General features: G+C 50.4%; 1 protein-coding gene across 3 annotated transcripts in view; it reads right to left on the bottom strand.

The window, feature by feature from the left end:
* Window positions 1-25,241, bottom strand: part of CACNA1D (calcium voltage-gated channel subunit alpha1 D) — a 322,894-nt gene that overhangs the window by 87,687 nt on the left and 209,966 nt on the right. For all 3 annotated transcript variants that reach the window (XM_060109148.1, XM_060109149.1, XM_060109147.1), the window contains exons 9-10: window positions 16,353-16,522; window positions 71-158 (exon numbers count right to left, since the gene is read on the bottom strand). In XM_060109148.1, the coding sequence (XP_059965131.1) occupies window positions 71-158; window positions 16,353-16,522 (258 nt within the window). The remainder of the gene's footprint in view (window positions 1-70; window positions 159-16,352; window positions 16,523-25,241) is intronic.

Below are 25,241 nucleotides of genomic sequence, written 5' to 3'. Positions count from 1 at the left end.
CTCATATCTGCTTCTCTAAGAAGCCAGGAGGAGCTGAGAGTTCAGGGCACCCCCCTTCCCCCCCACTCACCAGAGGCTCCCACAGCAGCCTTGGTTCTCGCCTTCCCCACTCACGTTCTCCGTGTTCACAGACTCCGTCTCACTGGTGGGCATGCTGGCTGTGGGAAGAAGAAACGCTTTAAGTGGTGCCACGGATGCACTGTGTGCCCGGGGATGAAACAGATGTGATCTCTGCCTCCAGGCTGACCCTTGGGGAATGTGGCAAGAGGGCGAGGAGGGTGATGAAGGGTCCTCAGGGGCTTGACTGGCAAAAGGAAATGCCAAGAAGCCAGGCGCCTCCACAGCGGGGAGCCCTCAGTTCCGTGATCTGCTGAGGAAGCCCACAAAGTCCCCCGACAGGAAGAGATCCTGTCCATCCAACTTCCCAAGAAAAGAAGCCTGGGGACCAAACTGAATCCTGCCGCTGTGCCTGGCGCCAGCTTATTCTTCTGATTTCCAGATTTGCGCTGAGAGGCCATCAAGACATCTCAGTTACAGCTACATCTTTTCTTGTCCCAACAAGAAGCACTCTAGAAAATCTGTGAACAAACCTAATACTTCACAAACAAATTCTTATTTTAAATATACTGAAGGAGAGGAAGTATTCTAGAGGGAGGAGTGCATGAAGGTACCAAGCATAAAATCTCTTTAAAAATTTAAGAATTTGACTCATTTTCCGTTAATCTATCGGATATTCTTCTGCCCAGCTTGTGAAGCCAAGATGCAGAAGGTGCCGACCAAAGACACCAGCACTAGAGCACCAAGAAGTAGTCTTATGGGGAGAAGAAGGTTTTCTCCCAGCCAGCGACCAGAAGGCAAAGCTGCCTGTGGTCCCAGTGCTACCAGGGTCTCTGGGCACATCTCCCTCCCCCATAGCAGGATCATGAGCAGAAGTAGAAGAAATGTTGAAATGCACCTGCTAGTGTCAGGAGGCCCTGGGACCCACCCAGAGCCACCATCTGGCACACGGGTGTTTTTTCTCCTCCACTTGATTCAACCCTAGAAACATCACGGACGTGTGCTGGAGACCAGGCAGCAAAGGAGATGCAGGACGCAGAGAGGGACTGGGCGCTGCACCTGCCCTGGAGGGCCCATGGGAGAGGTAGTCCCCCGGTGGACTTCAATCTACTGTGACAAGAGCTACCGCAGGGGTCTGAGCAAGTGCGGTAATGACTAATTCTGCTCTGGGGTTACAAGAGGTGGTCAAAGGTTGAAACACAGGAGAATCACCCGAACCCATGCACTTCTATTCCTTGATGCATAACTTTGAACTGCAGTGACCTTATGGTTTTTATAGACCTAACGGTGCCAACAGGAAAGCCTTTCCCCCTGCAAGCTCTGCCCATATGGTTCCTCTTAGGAAGGACGCCTTGGTTTCAGCTGTGAAACCCGGCAGTGGTGCCTGGAGTGCTGTGGGGCGGAGTCTGAGACTAGTTCAGGCATGCAGGGCGAAGGTGCGGGACCAGCGAGCTCTGTCTGTACAGTGCACGCCTGCGGACCTTGCTCAGGGGAGAGACAGGGTGTGAATGGCAAGGATGGACACAGACCTGACTTGAAGGGCCCAGAGAGCCAAGAAACATCTTTTCTGAGGCACCGAAGAAGACCCCTTCCCTTCTGTGAGCACCCAGGGAACTGAGCCTGCTTGCGAGGGGTGGGGCTCAATAGCTACCTCCAGGCACATTTAGGCAAAGGTTTCAAAAGTGAAGACAAAATGATCATTACAGAACCATATAATACATCTGGTATTCTCACAGAATAACCTTTTTCTTCCTTAATTAAGTCGAAAGAAACCAGCTACAAACTCTGACTCACTCTTTCACCATTCCATGCAAAAAACAGACAAAAACACTGCCCGCCCGCAAAAAAAAAAAAAAAAAAAAGCCCACAATCCAATCACAGGAAAACCTTTAACAAAAAGCTCCATCAAGAGATAGAAACACACAGACACAGGAGGCTGCTCATGCAATTCACTTCTCCATGACTGTTCCATGCTCTGACTTCAGCAGAAAGACTGAAAAATCGTGAGTCAGCCAAGTTCATTGTTAGAGGTTCCTCCTATAGGGTCACCCTTATCTTCAGGAACAGCAAAAAGAAAATCATGGTGGGAGGCCCTTACAAATATGAGCATGAGTCGTCTATGTGGAATGTTTTTCTTGGTGCTTTGTGCCACCACTAAGAGGACAGAAGTTGAGAGCAGCATGGGGCGGGGGTGGGGTGGGTGGGTGAGGGCCCTCGGCCTCAGTTCAGTCCTGGCTCTGCCCTGGGCAGTCCCACCTCTCTTCAGGCTTCAGTGTCCTGCTTGTAAAGTGGGGACACTATCTCTAGACTCCTGAGGGTCACTTCCATCTCTAACAGTTTACCACTTCATGGTTCTAATATTAACCACTATTAATCATACTGTAACTTCAGTCACTATTTCTGAAAGGGCAAACTTCTTCTGAACGGGCTAAAGCTTTATGGCTTTTTACTCTCTGGGGCCATGTCCCATGATGACATCAACAGAGTTGCTGCATTTCATCCCTAAAGCTTGTTTCTCAAATGATCTGATCCAAACAGATAAATTACACCACCCTGCCTATGGGAAGGGGGGCGGGGGGGGGACGGACATCATTTTGCATTTCTGGCTCTATGCCAACTACTAGTGAATGAAATGTACAAGCTGCTCCCTGGACTAAGGGTGGGGGTGGGGAGATAAGAAATAAGACTGAACTCCCCAAGCAGAAACTGAGGCTGCGCTGGTGGAGAGAATCCTCCTGCTCGCCAAGCGGGCTCCATCCTTCAGGTGGGATGGGACAGTGGTTAGGGCGGGCTCTCAGGTTGGCCAGGTCTAAGTTTAACCCCACACTTGTGACCGAACATCTCCAAGGCTTCATTTCCTCATCCGTAAACTGGGGAGTACTTAACCTCATAGGGCTGTTGGCAGAACTATAAGAGGTGAGATACAGAGTGGGTCTGCAGTGTCAGGCCATCAGTGAGGCCCATAAGTGATGAATCCATCATCTCAGAAAAGCTTTCCTGGAGCTCCCTGGAAGCAAGGCGACACTCCCTAGATGGTCCAAATCCAGTGTCACTTCGCCCTGCCCATTTCTACTACTGCACAGAGGATCCTCTTTTGAACAGCCTTCTGCACTTCTGAACCAGCCTCGGCCAACACCCCTGGTTTGTATCTTTTCTGTCTTAAACTGAGTTATTTCTAATTTAGCCTGTTGTATGGAAAGCAACTTTTCTGGCATCACTGTTTGACACCTACAGAGCCATAGGTCCCTAATAAATAAATCTGTTCCAGAATCATGTCCCTAGGGCTCAGGAGGAGGAGAAGAAGGGCCAGGTGGGGGAAAGGAGCAGTGACCACGCTAGAACGTCGTGACCTCATCTGGTCCTGGAAATGGATCTGGATCCAGTCCCTCCCCACAAGCCGAGGAGCCAGGCTCTGGCCGGGGCCCTGGCACCCTTCCCGTCCACTCCAGCCTCTCCCTGCAGCCAAAGGAGTGTTTCCTTTTCCAGACGTATAGAAGACACAGGGCCCAGTGGGCATAACCAAGGAGCTTGTTTGTACATTAAAACATTTCACCCTTCACTTGCACCAGGCATTCATTTTTTTAATGTTCATAAATTGATATGGATTTCACTTCACTTAGCCCCAGTAGGATCCCATCTACATTTAAAAAAATCAAGACAGGAGAATCACAGACTGTTAGAACTGGAAGGGGCTTCTGAGATGACATGAACAAACGCTGTGATTTCACAGATGAGAGAACTGACCCACTTGCCTTGGGACACGCAGCTCAGACGTGTGAGGAGAAAGCTCTCCTGAGTCCCTGCCACTGTGCCACACCACCCGTGTGGCTTTGGTACATCCTTAAATATACTGGTGTATGTTTCAGTATTGGTACATGTTGGTATGTGTATGGGTATATACTTAAAACTCCATAAATCAAAAAGTTCCAAAAACCAAGCAAGCCTGTTACCCACCAGCCTTGGTGTCTGGTCCTAATTAGCCAGACCACTTCCAGGAGATCAGCCCAGCAAATGTGGGGAGTTCAAAAATCCAGGTGGGATGGGGACTACTGGGACTTCATAAAAATGCAAACAGAAAGAATTATAAAAGCCCAAGTAAGTAAACCCAAGGACGAATTATCAGAACATGTGCCCTTCTCCCTAACCAGCTGCCGCAGCATCAGAACTGCCCCATTCAGGGTGACCTCTCTGCCCCCTTGAGCAGGGATTCAGCATTCACTGCTGACGAGTGGCTAGGCCTAAATAGGGCTGCAACAGAGAGACCCCCTCAGACCTACAGGCACCAGACCCTCCTGCAGAAGAAGCCGGGGCCATCTGCATGCAGAGAGGTTATTAGTCCTTTTCCTTTACACGTTTCAGGAAAATTTAGAGCTTTGTTGAGGAAGTTTTCATTTTTAAAATATGAATTTGAAAACACTTTTCAATGACTCCAGCTGAAACCAGGCACTAGAACAAGCCTGTTGCCTGTGACAGGATGCTGACTTGCCCTGCAACCTGCCTGCGGAAAATCTAGGGTAGCTCAGGGCCTATGCTTTGTAGTTGATTCCAGGTACTGGGATCTCTGGGGAGAGCTCCAGGGCAGAACCTCAGGCTTCGAGTGTGTGCGCCTGAGAAGGGGTCCAGGGTTGCTGCTGTCGGCGAGGGGATGGTGCCAGCCAGCCAGGAGCCCAGCACACCCTGGACTGCAAGTGAAAGTTGCCAGGGCCACCCAGGCAGCCTGGGCTCGGCCCCCGCTAGGAGCACTCTCTGTGGATAGCGGGTCACACTATTTCTCTTTAGGATCTAATTGTAGGGCCTGGATGCTATCATGGGTAATGCCACACAAAATAAACCAGGGAAACACGCTGTTTCTCAGGCTAGCACAACACCATCTTCACCAACGTGTAAACATTCCTCTATCTACCTTCTCTCTGAAGGACGACGTTAATTCTCCACTGTATCTGCCTGGCTTGTGAATTCAGAGGGAAATCAACACACAAATACACGCACGCACACGTGCATGGGTACGTGCACCCAGGGGTCTGAATGAGCCTCTATGTGGGTCCAAATAGGCAGCCCCCAAATTATGTTCACCACTAACAGGCACAGCAAGATCTCAGACTAACTTCCTTCAGTGATGGAGGCTACTGAGCCCAAAGCCTCTAGGACAGATGTCAGAGAAGCTTGGTCTCTGTCATCGGTGGTACGGGGACAAGTCCCCTTTCCTCTCAGGGCTTAGTTACCGAATCTATAAATGAGCTGTTGGGCAACTGCACCTCTAAGACCAATTTACCTGGAACCTGACAGAACTGCTGTAAAGGGGAAACACCCACAGGCTGTTTTTACTCCCAGCACCAAGGGGGTTTCCCTTGCATTCCCCCACAGCCCGGCAAGGAAAGCAAGACACGAGCAGTACTGGGAAGCTGCTGCCCACCCCTCAGGAGGGTGGCCAGGAGGCCAGCAGTTGGCCCATGAGAACTGGGTCCAAGTCACCTCCTGGCAGAGTGCCCTGGAGAGTGGGGCGGCAGAGGAGGGAGCAGACCCCGAGAGACCTCTGCCAGCCACGGGGCCAGGAACCACGGGGACCCTTGCCAAGTGAGCCTGGAGCGCGCCAGCCTCCTCTTGGGACAGTCTCGCTCACACGTGTCCTGGGCCTCTAGGACCCTCGCTCCCCTGTTCTCCACGGGACAGGCTTTCTTGCACTCTCACGGGTCTCTTCCAGCGCTTTCCTCCACGCCCCAGCAGCCTAAAGCTTCTCACTCTTCCCTTTCAAAGGCGGGGGTGGTGGTGAGGTTAGACAACTGAGCAGTGGCAGGGTCATGGCTGCCTTCCTTGGGGACAGGGGCTCCAAAGCCAAGATCTTGTGTTTTTATCTTATTTTCATGACAAGCACGAGCAGTGCCATGACATCCCCTGGAGGAATTTGCCTGTGCTTGCTAGTGGTGACACGCTCAGCCGTCACAGGGTAACGGAGTCTTGTTGCTGTAAAGAAGCCAGACTCGTGTTGGAGAATGTGGGTCAAGGCCAGACCAAGGTTTCTGTGTCTAAAGCAAGAATCATGCCCTGATCAGTAACTATTTCTGTATGACCAGTGACATGGGGAGCACAGCATCCCGACAAGGGCCTCAACCCCACTAGCACCACCAGTCATGTCAGGGGCCTTCTTTAGGGTTCCTAGGTAGCTCAGTAAATAAAAGACCCCCCGACCCCAACAAAATACAGAAAGTTTCCTGAAAACATTAGGCTGCTTCCTCTTCCTGAAGATCTCAAGGCTCACCCAGAAGCCTCAAGAATCCTTGAAAAGCCACGAGGCCCAAGCCCCCGCTAAGGAGGGTGGGCACCTATGTGCCCAAGGAGGGGTCTCTGCTCCCCTAGGACGGGAACCACTCATCTGCTCATGACAACCCACCGGAGCTTGTAGGCGTCAGTCTTTGAAAACGTATTTCTCATGGCCATCACAATATTTCCTGCTTAGCTGAAGCCCACTTTTCCTGCGGGGGCCTTCAGAGCCGCACCAAGCTTCTTCACAAACCTCTGCAGGCACTAAAGCTGCGAGAGTCAGCTCTGTCTCTGCCCCCAGACCTGCTCCCAATCTCAGGCAAGTTCCTCCTCTCGGGGCCACCACATGCTCTCAGAGTGACGAAGGGCTCATATCTCATACTCGGTGTCCCTTTCCACTTTCGGGCCTTCTGAAGAGAGTAGGAATCTAATACAACCTTCATTTGGACCATCCAGGACTTGCTCAAGTCCAGTTCCCATCACCGCTGCGCTCAGCATTCCCATGAATGGCTGAGACCACTCTTCAGCAAACAGGGCAACGTAAACCCTCTGCTCTCCTGGCGGCTGGCTTTGTGTCCCTAAGTCTGAATCTTCTCACACAGACTCCTCCAAAGTTGTCTGGCCAGGGCCGACCTCGGTGACACTAACCAGGTGTGCACAGGCAAAGCCTTGTGCTGCTGTGGGACCACAGGGGTGGTTCGGGCAGGCAGGGCAGGACACCAGTTGTTTGCATAACTGCCCTGCATGGGGATGGTCCTGATGCCAACCCCAGGGCTTCTGATGAGGGACTATGATAAGCATTAGTCTAGAGCACAGATAGATACTCAACTGTTTCCTACATAAGCCCTTTCCCCATTCCCACTTGTAAAAGCAAGGGCCCCCAAATCGTAGCATCCTAGAAGTCTGCTTTTAACTTCATTCTCGAAACTGACACTACTAGCTTTAGCCTGGTCCTGGGCAAACCAGCCAGAGATTGGAAGACCCAGAGGCCATGTGAAACATGTAACCTGGAAAAGAAAAAAATCAATCAAATAACATCATTGGAATTTCCAAACAGTTTAGATTAAAAACCATCATTTGGGGGAAAGTGTTTAAAAAGTCTGTCTTCCAGTCTAAGAATATTCGTGCGGAATTAAATAAATTTTCTGAGTTGGTTCAGCTGCTTCTTTAAAAGGTACAGTTCAAACAGAGGAAACTGCAATGCTATGTTGGCTAAGACACACATCTGGGGGAAAGACAAGAGGAAAACAACACGGCCAAGTTTCAAAGAAATCAAATGAAAACATAGGCATCTTACAAACACAGCACACAGCACATGCACCTCACACCATGCCCATGTGTAAGGAAAAGGCGCCAGAAGTCTGGGGAGAAGAGTCTCCCAAAGAGAAAGTTCAATCTCAGCATTTTACCGTGATCTTTAGCCCTGCGTTGGCGAAAGCAGCGAAACCTCCTTTTCTTCTTATCCTCTTTTAGTAAGTCAGCCAATGTGACCCCTTGGGTGGAACACAGGCAATTCCATTATGCTTCAGTAGAGAGCAGCAACAGCAATGCCAGCAGGCCCGAGGATGCCAGAGGTGGCCCCATCCACGGGCTCTGATACACAAACCCCAAAACTACCCTCCTTGCACGGAGAAACCTACAGTTCAGGATCTGACGGGGAGAGCGGACGTGCACCTTCTGTAGCTAGTATACAGAACGCCTGCCTGCAAAAACCTGTCCTAAATAAACAACCAACTAACCCACTCTGGACAAAGGTTCCCAAGGTCTGGCTTCCCCTGTAGGAAAGGTGTTAGGGAGAGGGCACTTCAGCAGGAGTCTTGGGTGCTGACCGGCTCTGTGAGTCCAGCCAGCATCACTATATAAAGCAGGACACTAGGGGTTCAAGTGGTGGCCTCTGGACCTGGACAGACCAGGTCTAACCCCAACCCTGCCACTTACTGGCTGAATGACTGTGGATGTGGTACCTGATGGTGCTCAACCTTAGTTTCTTCACTTGTAAGATGTTAATAACAGTTGGACCTGCACATCACAGAGTCGTTCTAAGAGGTGAATTGTAAATAGGGTGAAATATAGTGATACAAGCATTGGCGAGGCGTAGTCAACCATGACAACTCCCCTGTGGCCACTGGCTCACAAGAAAATGATTCTAGGGTCTCCAGCCCCATCCAGCTCTGTGATACAATGGCCACTCTGGAGCAGAGGCCACACGCCCCTGGGCAGTGCAAGGGCAGTGGAAGGAATGGCGGGTGGGCAAGGGCACGGGAGAAACTTGCACGCACGACTGGTGGGAATGGGAAGTGGTGCCACTCGGCATAACACGTACATTTCTGAAATGGGCCTCCTCTGGGACCCAGCAAAACCCTTTCTGGTAATCGCTCCCATGGGACGAAGGGCACCGGTGGTCACACAACTGCTGCGTTTGGGGGAATAAGTGGCGGCGAACATGCAGACTGTGGCAAAACCTTGGCTGGAATCCCAGCTCTGCCACTTAGCAGGCATGCGGCCCTGAGAGGCTGCTTACTCTCTTGTGCTTCGTCTTCCCCCTCTGTCAAGTTCTGGTCTCAGAGCTGTGTGAGGAATAACAGACTCACGTACCCACTGCCTTTAGAACAGTGTCTGGCACAAAGGAAGCATGTGATAGAGATTATCTGGTGCTATTTCATTCAACAAGTAACCACTGCGAGCTTGTACGTGTGACAAAGACTGTGCCAGGGGCCAGCCACCCCGTGCAGAATAGAAGCAGACCCCATTCCTGCCCCCACGGAGCTCCCAGTCTCGTGGCAGAGGAAGACAGCAACCAGACAATCACACAAACAAGCGTAAAACTGCAACTCTGACAACTGCTGTAGACTCCATGTGCTCTATAGATAATCCAGTCCCTTGCAGATTTAAACTGGCCACTTACTGAAAATAGCCAAAATGTTGTTTAAAAAAACACAGGGAGGGCCTCCCTGGTGGCGCAGTGGTTGAGAGTCCGCCTGCCGATGCAGGGGACACGGGTTCGTGCCCCGATCCCGGAGGATCCCACATGCCGCGGAGCGGCTGGGCCCGCGAGCCATGGCCGCGGGGCCTGTGTGTCCGGAGCCTGTGCTCCGCAACGGGAGAGGCCACAGCAGTGAGAGGCCCACGTACAGCAAAAAAAAAAAAAAAAAAAAACACAGGGAGACGTCTACGGCACACGGTTCAGTGAAAGAGGCAAGTTACAGGACCATCCGTGCTGGGCGATCTAACGGTGGGGACCAGTGAGCGTGCTGTCTGTGTAAATGCAGGTTCTCATGTGCACAGATGAGGCTGGAAAGAACAGGCCCCCACTGCCACACCTGCTTCCCTCTAAGAAGAGGGATGAGAGAATGGTCTTATTTTCTAAACTTTGATATTATATGAATTCCTTACAGTGGGCAAACATTGCTTATGTAATTCAAGTATATTAAAAACAAACACCACCCTGAGTCGGGACTCCACAAACCTGGCTGGAGTGCCCGCCTTCCTCATCATGGTGGGGCAACCATCCCCAAGTCCGTCTCTCACCAGCTCCTGTGAGGCCAGCCCCGGGCAGACGACGGCTCCCAGTACCACCCAGGGGAGCGGGTGTCTCCCGTAACTCCAGCCCTGGGGCCTCTCCAGAGAGGGCAGGTGTCCTGGATGCATGTTTACCATATGCAGCTCTAACTGCTGCTGTTTGCTTTCCGGCTTTTACTTGAATGTTTTCCATTTTGAACTTGCGCCCTGAGGTGGTTTGACTGTGATGAAAGCAGTTTTATCAATCAAAATTTGAAGACACAACCTTTTAAACAGGACCAACACATTCCCATGCTTTGTGCTTGCAAACAGCTATGGCATCTCTGGTTTTCTGCCCACCCCGCAAATCAAACACTGCAGTAAAAGGCATCCAGGTGGCATGTGCAGAAGGGAGGTGCCAGCTTTGACAACCTTGTACACTGAGGGGGCAGCTTCCCAGTGCGAGGCGGGCAGGAACAGCGCTCACAGCCTCCAGGACAGCTGATCTGATGAAGTGAAGACAGAGGCTCTCCCCAGTGGTCAGAGTTGGGAGTTTCAGGTATCCTCCCCTCTCTTTCTTTGGGCATCAAATACTCCCCCTTCCAGGGATTATTGATCATTCATAGTTCCCACAGTAAAATGCCTTGCTTTTCTGGCCAGAATTTTAGAATGAGCTTCCTTGAAAAGGATTTCATTATTTTTAATGCTATCTTTTTAAAAAAAACTAATCGCTGACAATGAGAAGTGTTTAAAATAGAATGTTAGGCTTTCAGATTTTAATGGCCCCAGCAAAACTCCATTGTTAACTCAGAAACAGCTGCATACGTCTAAAAACATCACTTTGAGATTTGGCAGAGTTTCTTAAGAAACTTGAAGCTCAGCAAAAAGTTAAATAAATTATCCTTGAAGATTTCCCAAACTCTGAGGAACTAACTTCCAAGGGAATCTTGTCCATTCAGTTAATTGTGTAACACCAGCTTTCTATCAGGAAATTTAGGAAAATGGCGTTGTACATAATCTGTGGACGCACAAAGCCAGAGGTACCTGTCACCGTAGCTACCAGATAGGCATAAAGGAAGGAATGTCTCTCCTTCTGTCTTCTTCCAAGTGTGATATTCAGCGTGCTGGCATTCAGGAGTCCCCAACCCTGGTGTCACACTACCTCCAGGGAGCCATGCGTGGGTGCCATCACAGACCAGTCAATCAGTGTGGGGTGGGGCATGGCACCAGGATGAATCCTCACTCCCCAGGTGACTGTCACGTATTGGGTTGGCCAAAAAGTGCCTTTGGTTTTTAAGTAAAAGTAAAAGACACATTTTTCATTTTCACCAAGAACTTTATTGAACAATGTATTCAGCCTTTTGTTCCACTACCTTCTGCCATTTTTCAGGCAACTTCATAATTCCATCTTCCCAAAACTTTTTATCTTTTTGAGCAAAGAACTGTTCCAGGTGCCTTTTAACAGTCTTCCAGGGAATTGAAATTTTTTCCATTAAGAGAATTTTGTAAAGACCTAAATGAACGGAAATCCGAAGGTGCAATGTCTGCTGAATACAGTGGGTGAATCAGAACTTCCCAGCCAAGCTGTAACAGTTTTTGCCTGGTCATCAAAGAAACATGCGGTCTTGCATTATCCTGATGGAAGATTATGCGTTTTCTGTTGATTAATTCTGGACGCTGTTCATCAAGTGCTGCTTTCAGTTGGTCTAATTCGGAGCAGTACTTGTTGGAATTAACCATTTGGTTTTCCAGAAGGAGCTCCTAACAGAGGATTCCCTTCCAATCCCACCATATACACAACATCACCTTCTTTGGATGAAGACCGGCCTTTGGTGTGGTTGGTGGTGGTTCATTTCCCTTGCCCCACGATCTCTTCTGTTCCACATTATTGTACAGTATCCACTTTTCATCGCCCATCACAATTTGTTTTAAAAACAGAACGTTTTCATTACGTTTAAGTAGAGAATCTCATGTGGAAATACGGTCAAGAAGGTTTTTTTCGCTTATGTGGAACCCAAACATCAGAGCAATTAACATACCAAGCTGGTGCAAATGATTTTCAATGTTTGATTTGGATATTTTGAGTATGTTGGCTATCTCCAGCGTGGTATAACGTTGATTGTTCTCAATTAATGTCTCAATTTGATCACTACCAACTTCAACTTCATGGTCTACCTGACCGTGGAGCATCGTCCAGCAGGAAATCTCCAGCGTGAAACTTCACAAACCACTTTTGACACATTCGATCGGTCACAGCACCTTCTCCATACACTGCACAAATCTTTTTTTTGCATTTCGGTTGCATTTTTACCTTACTTGAAATAATAAAGCATAATATGCCGAAAATGTTGCTTTTCTCTTCCATCTTCAATATTAAAATGGCTACACAAAAATTCACCAATTTTGATGTCTTTTTTTAAATGCATGCTGATATGACAGCTGTCACATACAATCTAACAAAATTGTTTTGAATGAAGTTGAAGGCAACTAAGTGCTACCAGAGCCATCTTACAGAAAAAAACAAACAAACCTTTTGGCCAACCCAATGCAGCCAGAGTTGGGTATCGCAGATGCAGACAGTAGATCAGAGAGAAAAGGTAATGTGAGTGCATCTCCAAGCACCTGATTTGACATCTGTTCTCTGACACCAAGCATCACCAAACTAGAAATGGACTTCAAGGGCCAGAAGGCTGTGTGCTACCATATCTCAAAAGTGACCGAGTCGACAGATTTGTTTTCCATCAATACTTGAGAACCTTATAGTTCTTCAACACGAAAGTACAGGGATGATCCGAAAAGGGGTCCTCACCCTGAGGTTGCGTAGAGATCTAGTACTTCTCTAAAAGAATTCTGTTTAGGTCAAGTTTTCTTGGAGTTTAATGACAACAGCAGCAGCAGCAAGTACTGTGACAGCTATGATGACTCTCACCAGTTATTGAACATTTAACCCTCATGACAACTCTGTGGGCAAATAGCTTTTGCCCCTTCCTGCAGGCAAGGAAACTGGGGCTCAGAGATGTTGGGTGATGTGCCTAATACTCCAGTCCAAATTCCAAGTCACCAAACTCAATTGCAGCCAACTCCAGAGAAGGGACATCAACGTGCCTCCTGGCCCCACCGCTGCCTTTGTTGGGCTTATGACACCTGCTGTTATTAATGGCTCCCAAGAGTCCCCTTTGTCTAGGCTGAGCCTCAGCCATCAGGGAGGCTTCTTCTCACACTGTCACTTAATTCCTCCATGTCTGGGAGGAAACTGTCCCAATGCATCCATGACCCAACTGAAAAGGACAGTGGATGGAGTTAGCATCCTGAGGCAGTGTGGACACAGTCAGGAGCCCGAAGGAGTGCCCCACCTGTTCTCCAGAGAGAATGCAGGGCAGGGCTGGGGTCGGGGGTGAGTCTCACACACTCGGGGAGGACAGTGGTGATGCCCACGCTTCACTGCCTGCCAACAGGTGACAGAGACCAGGCCTGGTGTGTGCAGGTGGTAAGTCAGCCACTGTTCGCTGGTGAGGAGGACCACGTGGGCCGAGGTGAGCCATTCTCCCCTGTGTTTCTGGCTGTGGCAAGGAGGAAACGGTTGGCAGCCACGGGAGGCCCCAGGGAAACCCTGGCAGCACTGCTCCTCCAGAAGGTCTGAGCTGCGGGGAATGTGCTCCTTGGAAGGAGGCTTGGGGTCTCTTCTCAAATCAGTTAAACCTCAACATGGTTCCCACAGCCTGGGATATACATCTTCATTTCCAACCGTCATCCGTCAAGGCTCTGGGACTCTGACAACTGGGGAAATACTGTAAGCCTCGCTCCACAGGACACCCCAGCACCTGGCAAAGGAGCCGATGAAAAGCCAGGGGACACTGGAGGGAGGTGCCATTCTGGACCAAGCACCGAGCTGGTCCTGCACGTTCACTTGTACATCACTGCGCAGAGCAGAAGCCATGATGCTGACGTCCCTGAGACACGGCGCAGCTTTCTGGGCACTGGAGCACCGGTTGCACAGTAAATTCTGAGGCTCTGCAACTTTTAAGGGGGCTTTATTTCTTTCCTTGATTACTTTACTAAGTAAGGCACTTAAGGGTTTTGAACATGTGTACCTCTGCACCTTGTTTATGCCATTTCCTCAGCCTGAAAAGCACTCCCCCGCCGCCAACCTTCCACAGCCAAAGGCTGCTCATCCCTCAGAGCGCAACAGGGACACGGCCTCTCCGCGGGGCCTTCCCTGCTTCCCCCACAGCCCGCACCCCCGAGCCCTTCTGGGCTCCCACAGTGGACAGCAGGCCCTGGGTTAAGATGCCAGTTTCTCTACTCTGTCTCACACTAAGGTACCACAGCAAGGTCTCCAAAGGTAGAGGCACTGATTTTGCCATTAGACGTTCCCTTACAGGCAGGGGCAGGACACAGGAAATGGGCTAGGACACAAGAGTGGACCCTCAGGATGACTGGGAGACAATGGCTCAAGTCCAGCAAAAATCCCTACTCCTCAAATCACGGGCCACAGAAACAGTTCTAGCACAACTGATGTTGGCTCCGCTAAGGTAGCCCCCTGTCTGTTTCTAGAGGGGGAGCAATGAGGAGACGAAAGGACATCCACCCACAGAAGAGGGCCCTGCTCAGCCCCTACAGGACACGCCCACGCTGGCAGGGCAACGTGCTCTGCTCCAGAGAAAGGACGAGACCTTTGCCCGTTTACACAGAACAGGTGACGGGCTGGGCTTAGGAGAGCAGGGCCGGGGGCTGGGGGTCCTCTGCGGGGCAGCGTCAACACCGCAGCTTGGGAACGAAGAGGGAAAGAGGGGGGCAGGCAGCCCTGAGCTGCGGGCTTGTGCTGGCCATGCTGCAGGGGCAGAAGCCGAGAAGGCCATGGGATTCTGGTGCGAACGCCCCAGACAGAGCTGCGCCGAAGACATGCGGACACTCCTAACACCTCATCACAAAGCGGTCACGTCACGGGTGTGGAACTCACACGAACGTCCACTTAGAAACTCTCATCCCATAGTCGACAAACCTAGTCTAGAGATCTCCCCAGTTCCCTCGGCCTTGGGGGGCGACCCCCAGCTTTCCTTGAGGAGGCAGTCATGCAGCCTGGGAGGCAGGGGGCCTGCATGCACCGGCCTCCCCCCACCATTAGCACACAGGACTGAGTCAAGTGCACATCCCCGATGACAGGAAATACTCTCCATGGAAACACAGACTCACTGAGTCCCAGGCTTGGAGAATCGCGAAGGCCGTCTTGGTCAAGAATCCCCTCCACCCTGGGTCTCAGCCTCTGCTTCCACTCGGCCACCCTCCCTGCTTCGTCCCACCCTCACCTGCACACCCTCGGGGCTCTGGCTGAAGGAAGAGCCCATCACAGCCTCCCCGAGCCTTTGCCTGCCCACCTCCACGTCCTTCTCACACCACTGCCTCGACTCAGATTGCTTTTCCTGACATATCTCAGGTCCATTTGTCCTTCAAGGCCCAGGTCCCACGAGCCCACAGCTATGCCCTAGACCCCTAGGCCATCCCTTCCTCCTCTGGACACACTGCCTGCCCCCTCGCCCGACCCGCATCTCCGTGCCCTCGTGCCGCATTCACCTGTGTGCGGGCCCGCCCTCCCCAGAAGGAGCAAACCACGTCCTCCCCCGGCACGAGTCCGCCCGGCATCCCGCACCCAGCTTTGCTGAACGAAGGGCTGACTGTATGAAGTTGGAGGAGCTCCACTCCGCGGGGGCCTACCCAGCCATCTTCCACGGGGCGGGGCCTAACCTGCGTCCCCAGGCCTCTCAATGGACCAGCGCCCTCGGTCTTTACTATCAACTAGTCTAGATTTGAAACACATCACAAACACCTTAGTCAACTCCGCTGCCGAACTTCAATTTCCACTTTTACCGGAGGCACAGATGGCCTCAGGAAGAGGAAGAGCAAGAAAGGCATATGATGAAAGAGACGCTTTGGTTGACAATGACAATGAATTCCAGTGGTGGACCAAGCAATGCCTGGTGTCCCCGTGTGGGGTACCGGCTGGGTGGGCTCCGGAGCGGCCCCGCTGACTCACATGCCTCCTAACGCCGCCCTAAACGGTGAATTGCTGTCTTCCTGGCTGGTGATGGGCTAAGCATGTGGTGTCCCCTGGCTGGTGCAGGTGGCAGCCACTTCAAGGAGCAGAAGGGACGAAGGTGCCCTGCTTCTCAAGGCCCCTTCCAATAACTCGCTCTGAACTGGAGGAAGCACAACTCCGTCTCCTCTGGTGCAAGGGTGTCTTACTGCACCCCTGCTGCAGAGAAGGGGCTTACTCCATTCCAGAGGGGCAAACGGCACAACCGGCTGACCACCCCCCGACCATAAAGCCACAAGACGAGATACGTATCTAAAGCCCACACCCCAGGCAGAAATCCAGACTCGGTGTAAATGCACGGCTCTCGCTGATGTGCAGGCCAGGGAACCGGAGGGCTGGGAGGAGGCCTCAGTCTCAGACCGGGTGAGAGGGAGAGACACCTGCGTGGGCAGGCATCTGAAGGGCACACAGGCTCTGTCTGGTCCCGAGTAGGAGGGGCGCCACCTACTATTTCGTTTGCTTTCCTCTCCTCCTTCTTCTTCGTTCTCGGGATCAATATCTTCTGCTTGGGTGATCCAATCCAAGTAGCCCTTGAGATCCTCTTCCAGCTGCTGCTTCTCCCGCAGCTTCTGGAAGTCTCCCCGTGCTTTCGCCTTCTCCCTTTCCTTTGAGAATTCTCTGGGGGAGGCAAAGAGAACAGGCACAGGTCAGGACGTCGCCGGGTACCCACGCCGAGAGCCGTCTACCCTGCTGCACAACAGTGTTGCAGCAGGACACACGGCACCGAGTACAGCCACATGAGCACAGCAACAGGGGCCACACACGTGGACAGGACACACGACAGTGCCTTCCCAAGCAAGACTGTGGGGGATCAGAGTTGCAGAGACCACACCAATGCACATGCACCATCCCTCAGAAAACGAACTCCCTTCAGGAGCTCTGTGCTCCCAACAAGCCGAGTCCCCAAACACCACGAGCTGCCCATCACGGCAGGCCCGTGGCCCCCCACCAGGGGCCTGGACTCAGAGATGTCCCACCTCCCCAGAGTCTCCTCAGATAGCTGGCATCACGCTTGAGAGAGAAAGGATTCACGAGGGCCAAGCTGTGGTCACAGAGGGCTTCTTCCATACGTTGAGGGAACACTCAGTGTTCCTAATGGGTATTGGTCCCTTTGTCCAAACCAAGAGTCCTGAGACCGCAGCTCCCCACCCACTGCAGTTCTGGCCAGAGCAGTGGACAGGGTCAGAGCAGACCCACCTCACAGCCCCGTTCCCCCTTCCCAGACAGGAAACGGAGCACCCATGAAGCACTGCTATCTTTCTTAACCCTCGCTTCTTGCCATGATCTTTTCCCCAGAAGTCCTCCCTATAGAAGGGGAAAAGGCAGTATGATTTGTTGCCCATTTATGGGAACACCTGCCCTGGAAAGGCTCTGGCAGACATGGAAATGTTCCCAACTGTTCATTGTTTACTCTACCTTTCCCGTCTGCAAGCCTGGATCTCTGCGTATATACAGAATCCCACATTTGCTCAGGCAAGTCAGGAGGTCAGGTGGATGATTACCCAATTCTCATATACAAGGAACCATCTGCGTTTCCAACCGTGAACTGTTACAGGAGCCAAGTTGTGTGTGTTATGGATTTAGGAAGTATGATTAAAAAGCAGCTAAGAAAGCAGATGAGATGACAGGCAGTGCAGTGTCTACACACAGACCCCTGAATGCTGACGGACTCTACGTCTGCCTTCCTTCCAGCCCAAAGCCAGCACATCTCCCTTGCAGGGACCTCATTAACCCAACCCAGCCCAAGCCAAGCGACGAAGGGGAGGTGACCTGCTTACCTAAAAAGCTAACCTCTACTATCTCTCCCCACCCCCCAACTCCGGACTGTCGATGGGCTGAATAGACACTTGAACACCCAGTGACACTGATGCTTCAGGTAAAAACCGGAATCCTCACCAAGCTGCCACCCTCTCCCCCCGCCCTGTGAGAAAGGACAACCTCATCGTCCTTCAACCATATCACCCAGGTTGCAGATGCCCTGGGATCTGTCCTTGGCTCTGTTAGGGCTGGTCTGTCCCACTTCACCCACTGGCAAGTGACAAGGCGGCAAGGCTGTGGGGCATCCCGAGCCCGGCTCGCGGGGGAGCTGACTCCAGGGGGTTTGCGTGGGGAGCCGAAGCCTATCAAGGACCAGAGAAGCTTTCTGCACTCTCAGCCCAGGACCTTTCCTCCTGGGGAGAACACCTTCCCTCTCAAAATAGAAAGGGCTTTGCAGGCAGTATCTTGCTGCTCACATGAACCATACCCTGAGAATGATGTGGGGCTTCTCAGCCTTGGCTTCCTGAGATACCGGCCATGCATAACTCAGTCCAGGGTAGGTCCACCAAATGAATCTGAACTTTGAAAATGTCACACCTGAACCAGAATCTCATTCTTGAACAAGTGGAGGCCTTGGAGTGTCACATGTCAATATGAAAATGCATCATGTAATCTATTCTCTTAAATACACTATAAAGACCAAGTCTGTGGGCCTTCAATTCTATTGCTTACCAAAAGTATCCCAGCACAAATCTTTCTGCATATTTTGACTCTGAACTGAGAGTATTCAATTCACATGATTATATACAGACAGGGTATTCTTATTTTGGTTACATATATCATCTGAGTTCTTGAAAAAGAAAATTACTATGATAGCAAAAGAGTCACCCTTAAGTTTCACAGGGGATTTTGCTTTAATATCATATTTCATTAAGTTTTTTACATTAGAAATACAAAACCCCTCTCTCTAACAAGCTGCATCACTGTTGCATATTCTTGGTTGTTGGGACACAGCAAAGCGCGCATAGGTAAAATCCTACTGTGACTAAAATTTCTGAGAATAAAAAACGCTGCCGATGGGACTTCCCTGATGGTTCAGTGGTTAAGAATCTGCCTTCCAGTGCAGCGGATGTGGGTTCAATCCCTGGTCGGGGAACTAAGATCCCACATGCCGCAGGGCAACTAAGCCCACGCACCCTAGAGCCAAAGTGAACAACTAGAGAGCCTGCACGCTGCAACTACTGAGCCCGCATGCTCTGGAGCCCACACGCTGCAACGAAGAGCCCACACGCCACAACGAAAGATCCCACACACCACAACGAAAGAACCCACGTGTCACAACTAAGACTCGATGCAGCCAAACAAATAAATATATATATATATATATATATATATTTAAATGTTTAAAACAAAAAAACACTGTTAAGTCCTGGCTTGTAGCCCATTTATTTTAAATAGTAATCACTATTATAACTGTTCATGTAACAAAACTGTTAATATAAACGCTCTGAACTGATTTTAGACAGTTCTGAATGACCTAATACTTAGCAGGTGTGTAACATTTACTGATTTGGACAGAACTGAGATCGACAAGGCATAAATCTCCGTCTGCTGGCTCTGAGACAGGGCGGAGGTGAAGGGAGGTGGGCTCTTTGTGATAAACTCAGCTGTCCCATCAGTCCTCCCAGACCACTCTGGGCTCTAAGTCAGAAGACCTGGACCCTAGTCCCCACTCTGTCACTTGCCTTTTCTGAGCTTCAGTTTCTTCACCTGCAAAACAGACATGCTACCTGTTCTCCTGTCTCACAGGGATTAAGTCAGACATTCAATAAGATGCTATTGTGAACATCACAAAGCACTGTACAATTGTGAAGTTCAAATGTATAACATTTAGTTGTTGAATCTGGGAATAATAAAAGGCAATTGGAGGAGGTTTCTCAAGTACCAAAAGGAGAAAAATTGCAAACCGCTATGAATGGGCTCTAAGCTACATGATGCCAGCGGAATAGAGGGAAGCACAAAAGGACACATGGGATCAAAGTGGGCTCAGAGTGACCCTGATAAGCCAGCAAGTGCCCCATCAACCCTGCACCACTATCTGCTCAGTGAAAAATAACTCATTCCCATCACAACAAACCTTGCATCCCAGGAAATCTCACCTGAGTCCACTGAATCTTTATCAACCTCAGTGGATGATGAAAAAAAGTTTTCCATTTCACTTAAGAATTTATCATTCTAGAAGCCTATTACTAAGGGATTAAGTAACAGTCACTATTATAAAAGTTAATTTAACAAAGCTATTGGTAGAAACCGTCAGACTTTCACAAGTGACTAGAAATCTGACAACTCACATGTGATAGAAGCCTACCTGTTCCAGATCAGAAGGGGGAAAAAAAAAGAAAAAGGATTTTAAGAAGTGCTTGAACAAAAAAGCACATATATTGTGCTACCCTTTGGATGCAAAAGAAGAGGAAATAAGGAAACAAACACTACTGTAGGATGTATCTGAAAGATAAAGCACAAAATAAGGGATGAGGACAAAGGGAGCTGAGGGGATGAAGTAGGAGTGACACTTTTTCTATAATTTTGACTTTTAGAATCATGTTAATGGTTTACACACTAAATTTTTAATTAAATCAACAGGGACGGGAAGGAGGGAAAATATCCCTAAAGTGGAAGTGAACTGAAACAAATGAATCTGACTGTACTTCACATGAATACCATAACCACCCTGAAGGAGAAAGACAAAACTAGCTCAAGTAGTTTATGAACACTTGACTGCATCCTCTCCCTCCTGGACAGGACTGGGGTAAGGGCAGAGCCACAGACAAATGCTCAACTCCTTTTAGTCACGTTGGTTTTGTGTAGTGATAGGGACGAAACCACGCTGAAACTATTTTAGACGTATTACAGGATTTCACCAATGAGTTAATGCGTAAATGCAGTTGGGAGCCAGTGTTCTCCCTGTGGAAGGACGGATATAGAAAGATGGGAAGGGGACCATTAGAAAGAGCCCTATGGGGATGGACTGCAACGGGGATACTGATGTGAACTCATGATTTCTAAAGATGTATGCATATGACTACACGTATAAAGGTAGGTATGTGTATGTAAATGCATATACCTCCTAGCTCCGTTGGAAAGATCTAGAAACAAAGATGCCCCCACACCCAGTAGTTATGAGCATACCTGGCACCCAGATCTCGGTCTCTATTACCATTTCCCATTAAAAGGACCAGTAGTCTTTGGAGAAATGGCTGATTCCAGGGCTGGGGCAGGGTAGACACAGGACTAAGAGAGTAAGAAAGTGCTTAAAAAACAAAACAAAACATGACGGGGGCATGAGAAGCACCTCATGGGCCAAATCTGGGATGATGTGAGCCCCCGAATAACTAAAAACAGTAAGGAATTTTAAAATATTTTAAAAAACCAGTCCACACCCCTTATAGACAAATTAAAAAGCAAGCAAGATAAAATATTAATAGAATATTAAGTGAATTGGAATAAAGGGTACCTGGATTGCTTACTAAGATATTCTTATTCTTGCAACTTTTCTGTATATTTGAAATTACTTCCAAATAAAAAATTTGTTAAAATGTTTGGAAAACGTAACCGCTCTAATCAAATGCAAATTTATGTTGTTTTACATTCATTTCCGCTTACCAGGTAGACTGCAGGCTCCTTGTGGGAATGGACAATGCTGTCCATTTCTTTCTTTCCACATCTCTCTCCTCCAAGAGAGCCCCTCTTCGAGCAGGCACACAGGAGATGAGGTACAAAAAGACATAACACACAACAAAACGAGCCCTACTCCTTAAAGAGGCCAGAAAGCACCAGGACAGAAAGCCCACAGTTCCTGGGATTGGCCAGAAGCCTGAAACGAATGCATCTGAGCCTGTGGATAGCATCAGGAACAGGCTCTACCACCAGCCTGCCATTTTCCCTAATCACTTCCAGGCTTATGGGGTAGAGTTTCTGTCTCAGCTTGTTAGATTCCCTCCAGGTCTATGTCCTGTAAGGAGCGATTTCTCAGGGAGGAATCTTCCTGCCAGCTGGACCTGACAACTCCTCAGGGTCTCACGCTGGCCAGTCTGCACACACCTCACCCATCGAGGCAGCTGGAGGGGCTGTAGCTGGAGCATTTCCTCAGGGCCTGCCTCCCTCTTGGCTGGTCACCAGCACTGCACACCTGGACTCCACCATGGTGTCGTCCTGCTCAGAATGCCTCAGGGTTCCTCACTGCTGCCCTCAGGAATCAAGGTCAAACACCCTGGCCCGGCACTCAAGGCCTTCCAGCCTTCCCCGACCTGCTATTCCAGCTTTATCTCCCCTTCTCATAAATGCACCCCTTGCACTTTGGCTACACTCCTCTTTGCTTCCCCAACCCTGTGAGCCTTTGTCCACAGAACTCTGTCCACCTGAGCAGCCTTCTCCCGCCTTTCAATTCCAGCTCACCTGTCGAGACCCAGCTTTCCCTGGCTACCCCAGCCAAAGAGCTCTGCCCTCCTTGTGCTCACCAGAGCACTCTCCTCATTGACACCAGCCATGAATCTGCATGCGTGCCTTCTCCCTGCAGCCTCCTCAGCGGTGTCCTTAACAGAGCCCGGCACAATTCCTTACACGTCATCCTCACTGGAGAGTGTGAACGGCGAGGCAAGGATGGCATCACCCTCATTACACAGAAACTGAGGTCAGAGAAGGTGGTCACACAAGCCCCTCCAGCTCCTAAATCCACCCTCCTAAGGACCTCCACATGGGCACACAGGAGGCCGAGGAGGAAGAGAGTAAACATAGGGATGGATAAGGATAAAAAAGAAATCAGCTTATAGTCAGTCCAGGAAGGGCCTTAAATCCCAAACTAAGGGACGTGCTTCCCTGTGGGCAATGGGGAACCAACAGAAGTTTGATAAGAGAGAGTCACCATCACCTTTGTTTTCTAGGAGTGCTGTGTGAAGATGAGATCATATAAAGAGGAAATCTGGTGAGGAGGTCAGAAGGTATTCAGTAAACCCTGGGTGATGGACTAGATTTAACATCAATAAAAATGCGAGGGCCTCCCTGGTGGCGCAGTGGTTGAGAGTCCGCCTGCCGATGCAGGGGATATGGGTTCGTGCCCCGATCTGGGAGGATCCCATATGCCGCGGAGCGGCTGGGCCCGTGAGCCATGGCTGCTGGGCCTGCGCGTCCGGAGCCTGTGCTCCGCAACGGGAGAGGCCACGACAGTGAGAGGCCCGCATACCGCAAAAAGAAAAAAAAAAAAAAATGCGAGTAAAAAAATAACAGGGTCCTGATACAATGCCCAACTTTCTTATACCATTTGGAAAAGCAACTATGAAGCCTGACACTGTTGCCCCTCCAACCACCCTCCATTTTACAGTCTGGTCATTTCCACCTCCACCCTTTCCACATGGTCCCCTAGGTCTGGCACATCCACCATTGTCTTCTCAGCTAATATGGACCTTCCTGCAGGGCCAGGTGATACACCACCTACCAGGTGAACATTACCTGCCTAAGTGTTCAGGAAAGAAAAGCAGGGTGGGCAGAGGGCAGAGGAAGGGCAAACAGGAGGTCAGATGGAAAAGAGATGCCACAGAAGAGCCACATCCCTGGTCCTCAACCTCTGGAAGGGCTGCCATGGAAAAGAGGAGGCAGACCCGCTGTGTGCCCCAGGGAGTGGATGGACGTTTCAGAAGATTGCTTTCAGCACAACAGAAGGAAAATTTTTCTAATAGTCCAAGTCCACCAAAAATGGGAACTGGGAGCCTTGGAAGCAGCAACTCCCTCGAGGGGTACAACAGGGACCTTTGGTAGAAGGACTAAGCCCTTGGCGGAGAAACTGGCGCACAGGATGTGGTGAAGACCTTGCCGTCTGTCTTCCCCAGGCCCCACCTCATCACCCTGTCCTCCCTCAAGAGAGCACTTGCCCCGCGCTGAGTTTGACCATAGCGGTAACTTGAGTCTCCCCAGGCTCCTCGATGGCTCAGAGGGATGCAGGACACCCAACTGCTGTGAAGTGGTCCCCTCCTCATTTCCTGTTCCTCTCCCTGGGCAGCAGCCTGGAACCCTCTCTTAGTGCTGGCAGCCGAGAAGCAGAAGGGCTGAGAGCATTCCGAAGAAAGGGTCACAAGGGGTGCTGCCCCCGGCTCCCTCCCTGCCTCCACGGGGCTCACACAGATGGAGCGACACAAAGAAGAGGACAAGCGGAAGCTCCGAGACAGGCGCAGCCTGAGCCCTCACCGCCCTGAGCAGCCCCTCACCCACGAGCACGTTGGCCCTGGGCCCCAGCCAACCTCCAGCAGCTCCAGAGGGTCTGCATCTGCACGGCTGGGGGCTGACTTGGTTTCCGGCGGGGGAGCGCATCAGGCCATGGCCCTCTTCCCCGGCAGGAACGGAGCGAACCCCTTTGGTATCGGGATGTGTGTTTGGAGCCCTCGGAGTGTCTTTACATTTGCTGCCCACAGGCCTCACTGCCTCCTACGGCACAGGCAGGACCAGGATTTTCACTCCCATCTCACAAAGGCCCAAACCGAGGTTCATCAAGGTGACATTACTGCTCCCACGTCACCTGCCGGGTAAACAGGACAAAGGGCTCTGAACCAGGCTCCAAACCCAGGGCTCTTTTCAAAGGATTCCCGATCCCTCCTCCTCCTGGCTCAGAAGATGGCAGGCTGGACACTTACTAGTCAGGACCAGGAAGGGAGGGGCAGGGCAGAAAGCACCGTTTACCCTTGCATCCTGATTTTCTTCCAGAGCCCCAGCTCGGGCTCAGAGAAACGTGACAGCACCCTTTCTGCTCATCTCCCCACATGCTGACCTTCACTCCCCAAAACCAGCCAGCCTCCCTCCCTGGAACCCCTACATAACTACCCCCTCACCCAGGAGCCAGGCACGTGCCTCACGCTCTGCAGAGAGCTCCCCGAACCCTGACACTGACCAGGGTTTACAGGCCCTGCCATCCCCAGCTCTGGGAGCCCTGGCTCAATCAACACTCCTGGAGAGAGAGCACTTAGCCTGAAGCAAACCATCGCCCTGAAATGGCAGCGCAGGTCAAACGTGACTGCCACAGATGCAGAAGGACGACGCACGGTCTGCTCTGGAATCTGTTATTTCTCAAATGCCCTATAAAATAAATGGGCCACTGGAAATCATGTTGATTTAGAGATGGAGCTTTTTCTTGGGTTGTAGTACTGTTTATTTTAACCAAACCCACACAACTGAAATTTAGACAAGCTAAATGCTTTGAAATTTATACACACACGCACAGAGAAAACAAACACAAACAAGCACAAAAACCTCCAGTGAGCAAGGCCAACGGAATCACTAGGACTCAGACTTCTATAGAAAAGACTCAGAAATTCATCAAAAAAGAAAACAAACCCCCCACCAACAGGCTAAGAGGAGGGGGAAGTTGAAGAAATAAGCCACTGATTTTTATCAGCAGAGGCCAGTCTTCTTTAGACCTAAATTATTTCCCCTACACAGACATAAAGGAAATAAAACAGGATGAAAGAGCAGTTTGGTTCAAAAACATTTTTGCTTAAATTTAATTTTTTGAAAAGCACGTAAGTTCAGTTTGAGT

The sequence above is a fragment of the Mesoplodon densirostris genome, chromosome 10 (assembly GCF_025265405.1).
Source record: "Mesoplodon densirostris isolate mMesDen1 chromosome 10, mMesDen1 primary haplotype, whole genome shotgun sequence".
Taxonomy (NCBI): Eukaryota; Metazoa; Chordata; class Mammalia; order Artiodactyla; family Ziphiidae; genus Mesoplodon; species Mesoplodon densirostris.
The sequence above is the reverse complement of the archived record's forward strand: the minus strand, read 5'-3'. Positions and strand labels throughout refer to the sequence as shown.